We start from the raw sequence: 12803 nt of genomic DNA, 5'->3' as shown, positions 1-12803 counted from the left end.
TTTGGTGTCCCACATGGACAGGGCTGGGACTGGTCCCTCTCCCCATCCCGGTGAGGCTCCGTGTCCTCACCAAGCCCTGGCTGAAGGACAGCATTGCTCAGGAAAGGGGAACTCACACCCCCCAGACTGAGACAATGACACCTTTTGTGCTGAAAATTGTGCAAGACAGAGGCTGTTCCTGGCAGGGAGGAGCAGATGCTCAGCAGAGTCCCGGTGCTGTGGCCAAGGAGGGTGTTCCCATCCATCCCTTTTTCCAAGAGGTGCCCAAGGACCCTCCACTCAGCCCACTGGGAGCTCTCAACATTGTCATCTGCAAGGAGGAGCAAAGCACCCAGGGAAATATAGCACAGCCAGAGCCACCACCATGTTCCCTCCTTTTATACTGTCTCATTAAAATCCAAAGTGTTTCTATACACGTTGTTTAAAAAAGAAGCAATAAAACTATTTATATATTTGCTTGAGAAGTTCCCTGCTCTCCTCCTGCACTAGATGGATGATTTCTGTTTCTCCTTTTAGGAGCATGACTAGAATAAATTGCTGGTTGAATTTCTCTTTTATTTTCCTCCAAGTTTTAATTTGAGTCAGGAGAAGTGTGGCTAAGCCCCTTATTTGAGAGAGTGATTGTCTGGCACAGGACCCATGCTCTCTCTGACTCCACTGCTGTGCATTCCATACTGTTCCCATCCTGTTGGGATTAGGAGGAAGGATGTGAGTGCCTGGTGACAGCCAAGTGCTGGTGACAAAGCCTGGGGACAGCAGGTGAAGCAGAGCCCTGTCTGCCTCACACCTGCCAATGATGTCATGACATTGATGATGTCATTCCCAGGTGCCAGACTGAAACTTGGCCTCCAGGTTAAGAAACACAGACTATTTGGGCTGCAATTTTTCATGGCCAGCTTAGCGTGTCGCTGAACTCATGGCTGAACTCAGTGTTTACTACAGGGTGTCCTTCTGGAACTCAGGATCAGAAACCCAGGAGTTCACACCTAGGAATGGACCTCATTCCCCTTAGACTCAGTGGTGTGTCCTGTGGGGAAAGGAAGGGTTTGTGGGGCCAGGTATTGAGATGAAGTGGCTGCAATCTCTCTCCCCTGACTGCCAGGGTGGCCCTGGAGTTCCCATTGTGTGCCCTTCCTTCCCCTGGCCCTGCCAAGGGTGGCACTCCACGTCCTCTGTGACGAGGCTGAGCTCTGACAAGGTTGTTTGGATCACCTGGCCATGCTCTGTCTGTCACTCACCTCCACATTTCAGCTGATAGGAGGATTTCCAGGAATTTGAACACTTCAGTATCTCTCCAGACACCAGGAACGTTGGGAAGTCTGGAGCTGGGTAAGGTGAGGGATCTCCTGGGCCACTGGCAGAGTTCTCCTCCTGCCCCTCTGACTTCCTCAGCCAACCACCAACAGTCACCAAGAGACTATTCCAGAAGCAGATTCCATTTCCATGCTCTGCCAGGAGCTGTCAGACACCACTGGGCTCCTCTGCTGCCAAGTGGAGGGACCACGTTACAGCAAAAACCATCTGTCCCTGTTCTTCCCTCCTTTTTGGCATCTGTTTTTGCAAAAGGTACATTTTTCTACGTTGGAAAATTTCAAATTTTATTTCTACTCAGCCTTGAGGAATCTCTGAGTTAATTTCTTCACTTCCAGACTTCTTCATTTTTTCCCCCTCTTCTGCTTTCAGTCTCTCCTACAGCACTTCCTCCAGTTTGGAATCATTTGAAAGTGACAAAGAAAATCAAAGGAACTGGGAATTTTTCAGGTTCAGAGAAATTTTGAAGAGTTACAGTTTGAGGAGACAATTTAAAAAAAAAAGGAAATAAAAGTTTAAAATTGCATTCAGTTACAAAGGGGAGCAAAAGCAGGAAAAAGAGGGAAAATCAAAACAGTTAAATATTTAAAATTATTTCCCAGCAGTGGGAAATCTTTCAGATTGCCCAGTTTAAACCTGAAAGAAGCAGCACAGAGACTTATAATCAGCAAAAGGATAAAGTCCACTGAGATTAAATAATAAGGCAAATTAACTTTTTACATCAAAGTGATTGAGGAAAGCACAAATTCCTTACACCCGGAATGCTCTGGGTGGTGTTGGCACCACCAAGACCTGGTCACTTCAGAGGCACAGGCTGAGGGCTTGGGGGCCAGGGCTGTTTCTAACCACTTTTCCTGGTTTTCAGGACATTGGGCTGAAGAAAAAACTTGATTTCCCACAGGAATGTGGAAGCTGCTCCTACAGCACCAATGTCCCAGCGCCAGGGCAGGGTGGCATCTGCTCACCTGGTGTGTCACTGCTGCACCCCTGGCACTGCACAGACTCTCCCTGCTCCTGCAAACAGATGTGCCCACAGTTTCCCAGGGCCCAGGAACTGGCACTGGGAGGGGAGAGGGCATCCAGCCCTGTGCCAGGCACGGGGGGGTGGCCGTGGAGCTACAGGTCGGTGGTGGCTGTGGAGCTACAGGTCAGTGGTGGCCATGGAGCTACAGGTCGGTGGTGGCCATGGAGCTACAGGTTGGTGGTGGCCATGGAGCTACAGGTCAGTGGTGGCCGTGGAACTACAGGTTGGTGGTGGCCGTGGAGCTACAGGTACATGGTGGCCATGGAGCTACAGGTCAGTGGTGGCTGTGGAGCTACAGGTCGGAGGTGGCCATGGAGCTACAGGTCAGTGGTGGCCGTGGGGCTACAGGTCGGTGGTGGCCGTGGAGCTACAGGTCAGTGGTGGCCGTGGAGCTATAGGTCGGAGGTGGCTGTGGAGCTACAGGTCAGTGGTGGCTATGGAGCTACAGGTAGGTGGTGGCCGTGGAGCTACAGGTCAGTGGTGGCCATGGAGCTACAGGTAGGTGGTGGCCGTGGAGCTACAGGTCGGTGGTGGCCGTGGAGCTACAGGTCAGTGGTGGCTGTGGAGCTACAGGTACCTGGTGGCTGTGGAGCTACAGGTCAGTGGTGGCTGTGGAGCTACAGGTACCTGGTGGCCGTGGAGCTACAGGTCGGTGGTGGCCGTGGAGCTACAGGTCGGTGGTGGCCGTGGAGCTACAGGTTGGTGGTGGCTATGGAGCTACAGGTAGGTGGTGGCCGTGGAGCTACAGGTCGGTGGTGGCCGTGGAGCTACAGGTAGGTGGTGGCCATGGAGCTACAGGTAGGTGGTGGCCTCGCTGCTGTCGTGCTGCTGTGCCTGTGCCACGGCCACGCTGAGGCACTGCAGCCACTGCTTGGCGTGCCGCTCGTCTCGCGCCTTCAGCACGATGGTCCTGCCGGCCGTGAACAGCTCGAAGGCGCGGGGCAGGCTCCGCTCCCGCCGCTTCCGCCCCGACGTCACCACCCGCACGCTCTGCACCTTGCTCAGCTCCAGGGGGCTCTCGTCGGGGTCGTCCTTCTGCAATGCAGCGGGCACAGAACCTTGTTATCGTCTGGGGGGGAACCATCCACCACCCCGACGGGTGAGCCACTGTGTCGGGAATTGAATCTGGTGACATTTTGGTCTGTGCTTTTGCCAATGCCACCTGTGAAAAGATTTATCCTTTTCCTGCCCAGTTCTAGGGAACCAAAGCTGGTAGAGTGAAGGCTTCGTTCTTGAAGACAGAGTTTGCATAAACTAAAGTCAGTTGAGTCTCTCCTATTGGCTGACAGCCTTTGGAGGAGAGCTGAGGGGCAGAGAGGTGATGGGGAGAGAGCTGAGGGGGAGAGAACAGGGAGGAAGAGAGAGAGCAGCAGGGTCTGCGACCTCTTCCTGGGGCGTGGTGGACACACTTCTCCAGGTAGATGTCTCCAGCTGTCTCAATAAAGGTAAGAGGGCTTGTGCTCTTGGCCTTGGTTTTTTCCCCAGAAAAACAGCAGGGACACTGCTGCCTGCCACGGCCTAGAAGATGGAGCCCCTGCCTTTGGGGGAGTGTTCTGAGTTAGTAAGACAACCCTACATGAGTAATTCTTTGGTCACTGGGGGCCTGACACGTTTGGGCTTAGTCTCCCTCCTTCTCTCTCCCTTCTCTTTGGGTTCCTGCTATTGGGTCACTCCTGTTAATAAAGATACTGTTTTCTGAACTCTCTGTGGTGCTCAGCCTCACTTTTCCAGCAACTGTAGAACCCATCCTGTTACACCCACCCCTGGGAGTGTCCCAGGCCAGGCTGGACAGGGCTTGGAGCAACCTGGGACAGTGGGAGGTGTCCCTGCCCATGACAGGGGGTGGCAGATTGTCTTCAAGCCCCCTGAAAACTGGAGTCCCAGCAGTGCCAGCCCCTGTACAGCACATGGGCTGTGGCTGTTCACCCCCTGCCACACACTTTGCAAGGGGCCAAAGTACCAGGGGCAAAGTGAGCAGTAAATCCCTGGGAATGGTGCTGGGGAGCAGGGAAAGGGAGGAATCCAGGGGGTGGTCTCTGACTCACAGACTTGCCCTTGCGGAACAGCAGCTGGTTGCCAGCCAGGGTGAAGTACCGAGTCTTCCACCTCTTGATGAACTTCCACCGGACCTGCTTCTCCTTCAGCTGCCCTTCGATCAGAGGCTGCCCATCCTGGTTCACAACTGGGGAGGGGAACACACAGCCAGGGGTCAGTTCTGCCCTCTCTTTTTCCCAGCCAGAATCCAGGCTTGTGCTGTGCTGCAGGAAGGCTGTTTTGCCTTCCATGTTTTCCTGACCTCCACCATTCAGCTCTCACTTCAGAAAGACCTCAGTCATATCTTGATGGGGGAGCCAAGCAGATGGAGCTGACAGTTCAGACCTCTCGTCCATCTCTTCCCCTGCTCCCTCAGCCATCCTGTACTTGTCCTCACCAATGCACCTCCCAGTTTTCCCTCAGCTCTGCCATAATAATTTCCAATTTTATGGAGCCAAAATTATGCACTTTTGTAGTTATGGATATTGCTCTCCATTGACTGCAGCAGCTCCTTCATTGCAGCAGCCCTGTGGAGAAAGAACTGAACCAGAAGTGGGATGTCCACGTGGGGTTGGGACACCAGGTGCCCTCCCACCAGAACTTTCAGTCTCAGCATTTGTATCCAGCTGTGGCCACCTCTGCCAAGGTGCTCACCTGGGCCAGTGCTCACTGGCACTTACCTGGGCTGGACACATGTGGGATTTTGGGAGGTGCAAGAGTATTCCCAAACCTTCCTGGAATCTCAGAATGGTTTGGGTTAAAAGGGACCTCAAAGCCCACCCAGTGCCACCCCTGCCATGGGCAGGGACACCTCCCACCAGCCCGGGCTGCTCCAAGCCCTGTCCAGCCTGGCCTTGGACACTCCCAGGGCTGGGGCAGCCACAGCTTCTCTGGGCACCTGTGCCAGGGCCTGCCCACCCTCCCAGGCAAGGATTCCTTCCCAATATCCCACCTATCCCTGCCCTCTGGCAGTTTAGAGCCATCACCCCGATATCTCTTCTGGATTTTCCTTTCTCTTCTCTTTTCTTTCTGATATCCAAGACACAGAGGATGGACAGACTGGGGCAGGCCAAGACACAGGCAGAGTGAGAAGGGATGTTTGCTGATGGGGTGTTTGCCTTGGAGCCCATCCCAGCATCTGTCAGACCATCAGTTCTCCTGCCTGGCTGCTCTCCCACCCCTCAGCCTCGGCTCCTCCAGCAACACTTTTCCCTCAGAGTGTTTGTTGTCACCTGGGCACGGGGCTCCTGGAGCCCAGGGGCAGGTGAGGATGGAGGGGTCTGGCAGTGCCCTGGGCTTCCTGGCTTCTTGGGCACCTCCCTCCTGCCTGGGAGAGGGAAAACAAACACCACCACTGCAACACATGAGATGGAGATAAAGGCCTGTCCTCTCCCTGGTGCTGTTTGTGTTGGCAGGGGGGACCAGAGCAATTTCCTCCTGAAAGACCATAAATATTCCTGTCTCTGTAGATGGGGAGCATTTGGAAGGGGAGGGGTGAATGCAAAGGGGTTGGCAAAGCCCCAGTGCTGGTGGGGAAGTGCAGCTGGGATTTCAGGGCAGACCCAGGCTGGGCTCTGCTCCATGGAACTCCACGGCTCCTCTCTGTGGGTTTTCATGGCAGCTCCATGTGCTGGGCACACCCCAGCCTGGCAGGAACACAGGCAGAGGGTTGTTGTTTGCCCCCTGCATAACTTCTGTCACTGCAGAGTGGCACCAGTGCCCCAGGACGCTGGTTTGGGGCTGTGCCATCTCCCCCTGTGCTCCTCAGTGGGACAGAACCACCTTTCCCTGTGTCCTGGTCCCACAGGAACAGCTGCCACCTGAGCCCAGCACAGCAGGAACACACTCTGACCCAAATTAAGGTGGAAAGCACAAAAGGTTCAGGGACCAGAAGATGCTGAGACAGTTTGTGGTCAGGAGCACAACAGGGGAAGGGAAGTGAATGTGCAATTTTGGCCTACAGTGAATTTTTATGGCCAAAATTTTTCAAACCCAGAAATGCTGCTCTATCTTTAAGCAGTGCATCCACAAAGAAGCCCAGGGGGAATTCTGATGTCAGTGGCTATAATGAATCCGATGCCAGTGTGTCTCAGGGGCTGATGAGAAGGGAAAGATTCACCAAAGATAAGAATGAAGCTCGTTTCCAATATTTTTCTAAGTCCTTCTGCTTATTTTCCTTGTGGTTCACTTCACAGAACCACGGGATGATTCAGCTGGAGGGAGCTCAGGGGGTCTCTCCTCCAACCCCCTGCTCCCAGCAAGGTCCCCTCTGGGGTCACACTGGGCTGCTCAGCACCCAGGACTTGAAAAATCCCAACAGCAGCTCTGGGCAAGCTGCTCCAGTGCTTGGTCATTCTCATGGGGGAAAGGGTTCCCTGTAGGAAGTGTGAACCCCTCCTGTTCCAGCTTATGCCTCTTGCCTTCCCCCCACACCCCTGGCAAGAGCCAGTTTGCATTTCTTCACCTTGCATGGAAGGACAAAGGGAAAGACTTCACAAAAGTGATCAAAGAGTGATTTAAGAGTTACCTTCCATATTATTATTTGTATCACAGGAAACTAATGAAGTGGCTTCTCCTCTCTTTGCCCCAGCAAAGATCAAGATGTGCAATGATAAATTCTAAAATAAAGATTTGCTGTGGAGCAGGGCAGGGCTCTGTGGTGCAGTGAGCAGAGACAAAATGGGGTTATTTCTAGTCTAACATGTGGTTAAATCCCCTCAGCAACAGCTTAGGCTTGTCATGGGCTCTCCTTCACTGGACTTTTAAAAGTCAGGTTTAGACATCTTTAGAAAAACATGTAAAAAGACAGATCAAAGAGAAAACATTTCTGATCAAAGAGAAAACAATTCTTTGATATCAGCATTATTGTACAGGATTCTTTGGAATTCAGGTCAGCATAGGTGGTCCCATCATCCTGGCTTTGGAATCACCCTGTGTGGTGGTACCCTGACATGGATCGTGGGATCTTCAGCTTGGAAAAAGAAATTAAAGGCTTCTAAAGGTTATATTTACTTTATATTTCTCATTACTTTTTCCTTTTTTCCTTTAGAACACACAGTAAAGCAAAAAATATTACCCAAAGTAAAAATCAAAAATTATTTACTATTATATAGAATCATGGACTGGTTTGGGTTGGAAGGACCTCAAAGCCCACCCAGTGCCACCCCTGCCATGGGCAGGGTCACCTCCCACCAGCCCAGGCTGCTCCAAGCCCTCTCCAACCTGGCCTGGGACACTCCCAGGGCTGGGGCAGCCACAGCTTCTCTGGGCACCTGTGCCAGGGCCTGCCCACCCTCCCACCCTCCCAGCCAGGAATTTCTTCCCGATATCCCATCGAAATTTCTCCTCTTTCAGTTTGAAAAGGTCATGAAATATCCAAAGATCTTTGGGTTTTGTTGGATTTCTTTTTAAAGCATCTCAGTGTAGAGACACCACCTCCAATTTCACCCTGAATAGTTCCTGGGGATGTGTGGAATTCTTTGCTGTGTTCTTTCTGTCTTTGCAGAATTGCAGTGCATCCAACTCGAAGCAGTTTGAGCCCTGAATAAAAACCAAACCTCCCTCCAAACTCCTCCAAGATGATCCCGAGACAGAGAAAATCCACAGCATTAAATCTTGCATTTGATGAAACAGAAAATCCTCCACAAGAATTCATGAATGATCTCAGTGATAATAAACCCCCACGAACTGGAGAGGCTGGAATGTGTGGCAGACAAAGGCAGTGAACCCCAGGGAATGTGGGTTGCCTCTGCCATGAATCAGCACTCTGGCTCTCCTGCACGGAACACGTGGCACTTTTTATCATTTTCCAGCAAGTTTTACAGCTGGGGACAGAGGAGCATTCCCGAGGCCCAGGGTGGGGCTTTTCCCAGGGAATTGCTGCTCTCAGAGGAATTCACAACCCCCCTGTTTGACCCCAATCACTGCCCACAGGCACGAGGGCTCTGGTGCTGCCTCCAGGGATTTGTGCCGTGGCTTTGCAGGGTTCCAGAGGAGGGAACGTGCTGCAATTCCCTCTCTGCCCATCCAGGGGTTTTGCAGACCTGTTTGTGCAGGAGCTCCACTGTCCACAGGGGGCTGTGTTGAAATGTGGCTCCCAGCGACCAGCTCTTCCCAACCAGAGGAATTCTCACATTTCCCAATGTCCCAGTGCCTTGGGAATGTGCTTGAAGGGCCACAGTTTCAATAAATGACAGTGAGAGCTGGTTTTCCTGCCTCTGAGAGCAGGGCACACACTGTCTGAGCTGTGAGGAGGATTTGTGGGAATGCTCCTCCTCAGTGGCAGGAAAACCCAGTTTGGGATGGTTTAACAACCCTTCTGGAAATGTGGGGTTGTACAAGACATGCTTTGCAGCCAGAGAAATGCACGAGAAATCCTCCAGCTTCCTCTGGGTTAATGCCACTGTGGCTTCATCCACCACGTTGCTGAAGCATAACCTGCTCTTTCCTCACAGGACCAACCTCCAGGTGGAATCCAGCTCCAAAAATCCTCCCAGCTCCATAAAAAAAATCACTGATCATAGAACCATGGAATGGGTTGGAAGGATCTTAAACTCACCCAGTGCCACCCTTGCCCTGGGCAGGGACACCTCCCACCAGCCCAGGTTGCTCCAAGCCCTGTTCTGAGCCTTGGACACTTCCAGGACTGGGGCAGCCACAGCTCCTCTGGGCATCCCAAGGTCAAGACTTTAAGACAAACTGCTTGCCCAAGTCTGGAGGATAAATGGCATCTTGCAACTCAGCATCCCAAAAATGCAACAAACCCCACATGAGCAGAAACCAGAAGACAATAATAGAAAAAGAATTTGCCTCTGAATTCTTTCTCCAACAGGAATTCGGTTGCTAAACTCCATGGCTGAGAGGAAAAAATTACTTTCTTGTCTTTCTAAAGTATTTGGGGTTTCAAAGTGTCTGCCCCACTCCGGAATGAAAATAAAAGATGTTTCACAGCCTTTACATTCCTTACCAAGCCAAGGAGACCTCAGGATCCTCTTTCTTGTGTCAGCTCTTACAAAGCCAGACAGACCCCAGAGGGTCCCTCTGGACTCTTCCCAGCTGCCACAGCTCTCCAGCACCAGCACAAAGCTGAATCTGGAGTTCCCTGCAGATTTATTCCAGTGAGCTCTACCTTCCATCTTCCTTTCCTGAGCTTTTGCATGACCCATTCAAGACTTTTCTTACAAAATGGAGACAAAGAGAGTCATTGCACTTCTCTTTGGACTAGTTAAATGGCTTTGGAAATTCAGCCCAAAGCTATTTCGTTAGGCCTCGAAGTTTTAAGGAAGAGACTCATTTTCCTTGTGGCCTGACACGTGTCTGTCACTGCTGTGAGGGGCCAACCACACTAAGCCCACTGTGGACAAGAAATTCCAGCTCAGAGTGGGATTTCTTTTATGGTCCTGGAGTCCCATGGGAGCTGTGAAGGAGGAGGATGGTCAAGTCCCCAGGAAAGGAGCAGGGGTAGCTTGGCCTGCAGCAGAGGCTGTGCCACCCCTGCAAGACTCACTGAACCCAGGGCTGATGAGTATAAACAGAGTTGTTAAAATAAATAGCTTAAACAGCCAATTATTCAAAGGTTTGGCCAAAATATTCAAAATTCTTGGCCAGAATTGGGCAGACTTCTGCAGAGTGGCAAAACCCAGCTAACCCCAAGCCATTGCTCTGCATTCCAGTGCACTGACCTAAAGCACAGAGAGCTTCAAAACATGTCACCAGGATCTTCTACCTGAGAAAAAATGTTCTTTCCCATTTTCCACTCACCCTCTTTCCCAACACAGCTGAAGCATTCTGGCTGTTCTTAAGCACTGCCTTGTTCCCAGGGGATGTGTACTATGGATTAAATGGTATCAAAGCAAATAATTCTGAGGATGAAGATTCGAATCTGGTGTTGTATCTGTGCCAGTGTGCCCTGACTTGTGACACCTGTGAAGACTCCAGGGCACCTGGGATGTGGCTCTGCAGTCACTGCAAGGTGGGTGCAGAGCCCTCCTGCTCCCCAGGGCTTGGGAATAACACAGATTTATGAGCCCAGGTTAATTTTGGGTTGCATTTCTCTAAGCACACACCAATTCAGGCTTGTGCTTGACTCACCACAGAAGGTGAGAGTTTAGTGGAGAGTTCCAGTTCAAACAGCCACTGGGAAGGTTGGTGTCCCTTTCCCTGAGCCCTGCCACCCTCCCAGAGCTGCAGCACGACCCGTGAGCTCAGCCCCTGGGTGCCAGCCCAGCACACCCACCCCAGCAGGGGAGGGCACAGCTGCCCACGTACCTGCTGCCCTCTCGGGGTTGTTGCACATGAAGCACTGCCAGGCTCCGGCCTCCTCGCTGTAGCCAAACAGGTCGAAGAACCTCACCTGCTCCAGGTGCATCTGCACGTGCTCCAGCTCCTGCCCAGGGCAGAGAAACCACACGCTCAGAGGTGCAGCCCTGCTCAGCCAAAGCTCTCCAGAGCCCAGAGGGACCAGCGAGAGTCCTCTCCGTGTGTCCTGCACGTGGACAACCTGCCAGGGCACCGTGCTCAGCAGGACCTGTCTCTGGGCACCACCAGTGGCAGCTGAGGCACATTTAGGGATTGGTCTGTGGGAGGCAAAGTGCTCTGGGGTTTGTTTTGCCCCTTCAGTAGTGCCCATCTGGCATGTTCCCAACCCTGGAGCAGCTGAGGGAGCTGGGGGGGCTCAGCCTGGAGAAAAGGAGGCTCAGGGGGGACCTTCTGGCTCTGCAATCCCTGCCAGGAGGGGGAAGCTGGGACAGGGGGTCGGGCTCTGCTCCAGGAACAGGGACAGGAGGAGAGGGAATGGCCTCAAGTTATGCCATGGGAGGTTTAGGTTGGATATTGGGAAAATTCTGTCATGGAAAGGGCTGACCAGTCCTGGCACAGCTGCCCAGGGCAGGGGTGGATCCCCATCCCTGCAGGGATTTCAAAGCCCTGTGGATGTGGCACTTGGGGACATGGTCAGTGGTGGCCTTGGCAGTGCTGGGGATGGTTGGACTTGATGATGTCAGAGGGCTTTTCCAACCTAAATAATTCCATGTTCCTCTCATCCCCAGGGCTTTTTCAATGCTCCAGAAGGTCGTGGTCTCTGCTGACACAAAGCAGTGCTGGGCACTCCATTCTGTCCCTCTGGATCCCCCATCAGAGCAGGAGTGACAAGCCAGGGAAGTAACTGGGAATCCACATGGCAAAGTGAACATCTGACTTGCTCAAATGAACTTACAGAACGTAGACTTGCCTCTTTGAGTAGGGGAAAAGCCAGAGGATACTCATTTTGAGGTCAGTAATAACTGTATAATTCAGAGTATTTTAAACCCTGTTACTTCATTTTAAAACAGGTTGTGATCTTACACCTAAACAAACGTTGGTATTAAAGAACACCAGCAGGTTACTCAGTGCACACACAAAGGGCACTGCCAGCACTGCCCAGGGAGCACCCCTTTGTTTGTGTAGGGTCCCCCAGGTCTGCACACACAAAGGGCACTGCCAGCACTGCTCACAGGACACCCCTTTGTTTGTGTAGGGTCCCCCAGGTCTGCACACACAAAGGGCACTGCCAGCACTGCTCACAGGACACCCCTTTGTTTGTGTAGGGTCCCCCAGGTCTGCACACACAAAGGGCACTGCCAGCACTGCTCACAGGACACCCCTTTGTTTGTGTGGGGTCCCCCCAGGTCTGCACACACAAAGGGCACTGCCAGCACTGCCTAGGGAACACCCCTTTGTTTGTGTAGGGTCCCCCCAGGTCTGCACACACAAAGGGCACTGCCAGCACTGCCTAGGGAACACCCCTTTGTTTGTGTAGGGTCCCCCCAGGTCTGCACACACAAAGGGCACTGCCAGCACTGCCCAGGGAACACCCCTTTGTTTGTGTGGGGTCCCCCAGGTCTGCACACACAAAGGGCACTGCCAGCACTGCTCACAGGACACCCCTTTGTTTGTGTAGGGTCCCCCAGGCCTGCAGCCCACACGCTGTGCCCAAGACAAACATGGATTGACGCAGCCAGAGGGGAAAACACCGTCCCTTGCCAGGGCTAGAGTCCATCCCCTGAGCAAGGCTGTGCAAAGGGTGCAGTGCTCCAATTCCAGCCTTTATGGACAAACTCTGGGGCAGGAGAGCAAGCAGAGCACAGTCAGTGACTTGTCCTGCCCTGATGTGCCCCAGCCTCGTGCTCTGGCACCTTGGAGGGCACAGCTGGGCAGAAGGATGGCACTGCTGCCCAGGGGGCTGTGCAGGACACCAGAGGACACGGGGATGAGGCTGGACAGAAAGCCTGGGAGCTTCCCCATCCCGTGAAAAAATCTGACAGTGGCTTCAATGAGCCAACTGTGACCTGAAAGAGAGCAAATACCACTGAAATATCAGGGCACCAATCCACCTTTCCCCCTCTGTGCTCGAGTATGCTTGAAATACGCTGCACTAAGCCTCTCATTTCAGGAGGAA

At 52.7% G+C, this 12803-nt stretch overlaps 1 protein-coding gene across 6 annotated transcripts in view; it reads right to left on the bottom strand.

Moving 5' to 3' along the window:
• Positions 1–1571: 1571 nt before the first annotated feature.
• The window catches only part of VEPH1 (ventricular zone expressed PH domain containing 1), a 67654-nt gene continuing 56422 nt past the window's right edge, over positions 1572–12803 (bottom strand). For all 6 annotated transcript variants that reach the window (XM_071566559.1, XM_071566555.1, XM_071566556.1 and 3 more), the window contains 3 exons: positions 10637–10754; positions 4381–4517; positions 1572–3370 (listed from right to left, as the gene is read on the bottom strand). In XM_071566559.1, the coding sequence (XP_071422660.1) occupies positions 3128–3370; positions 4381–4517; positions 10637–10754 (498 nt within the window). In that variant the 3' untranslated portion in view covers positions 1572–3127. The remainder of the gene's footprint in view (positions 3371–4380; positions 4518–10636; positions 10755–12803) is intronic.

The sequence above is a fragment of the Pithys albifrons genome, chromosome 11, assembly GCF_047495875.1.
Source record: "Pithys albifrons albifrons isolate INPA30051 chromosome 11, PitAlb_v1, whole genome shotgun sequence".
In the NCBI taxonomy this organism is placed as follows: Eukaryota; Metazoa; Chordata; class Aves; order Passeriformes; family Thamnophilidae; genus Pithys; species Pithys albifrons.
This window is presented reverse-complemented; position numbering and strand designations above follow the sequence as displayed.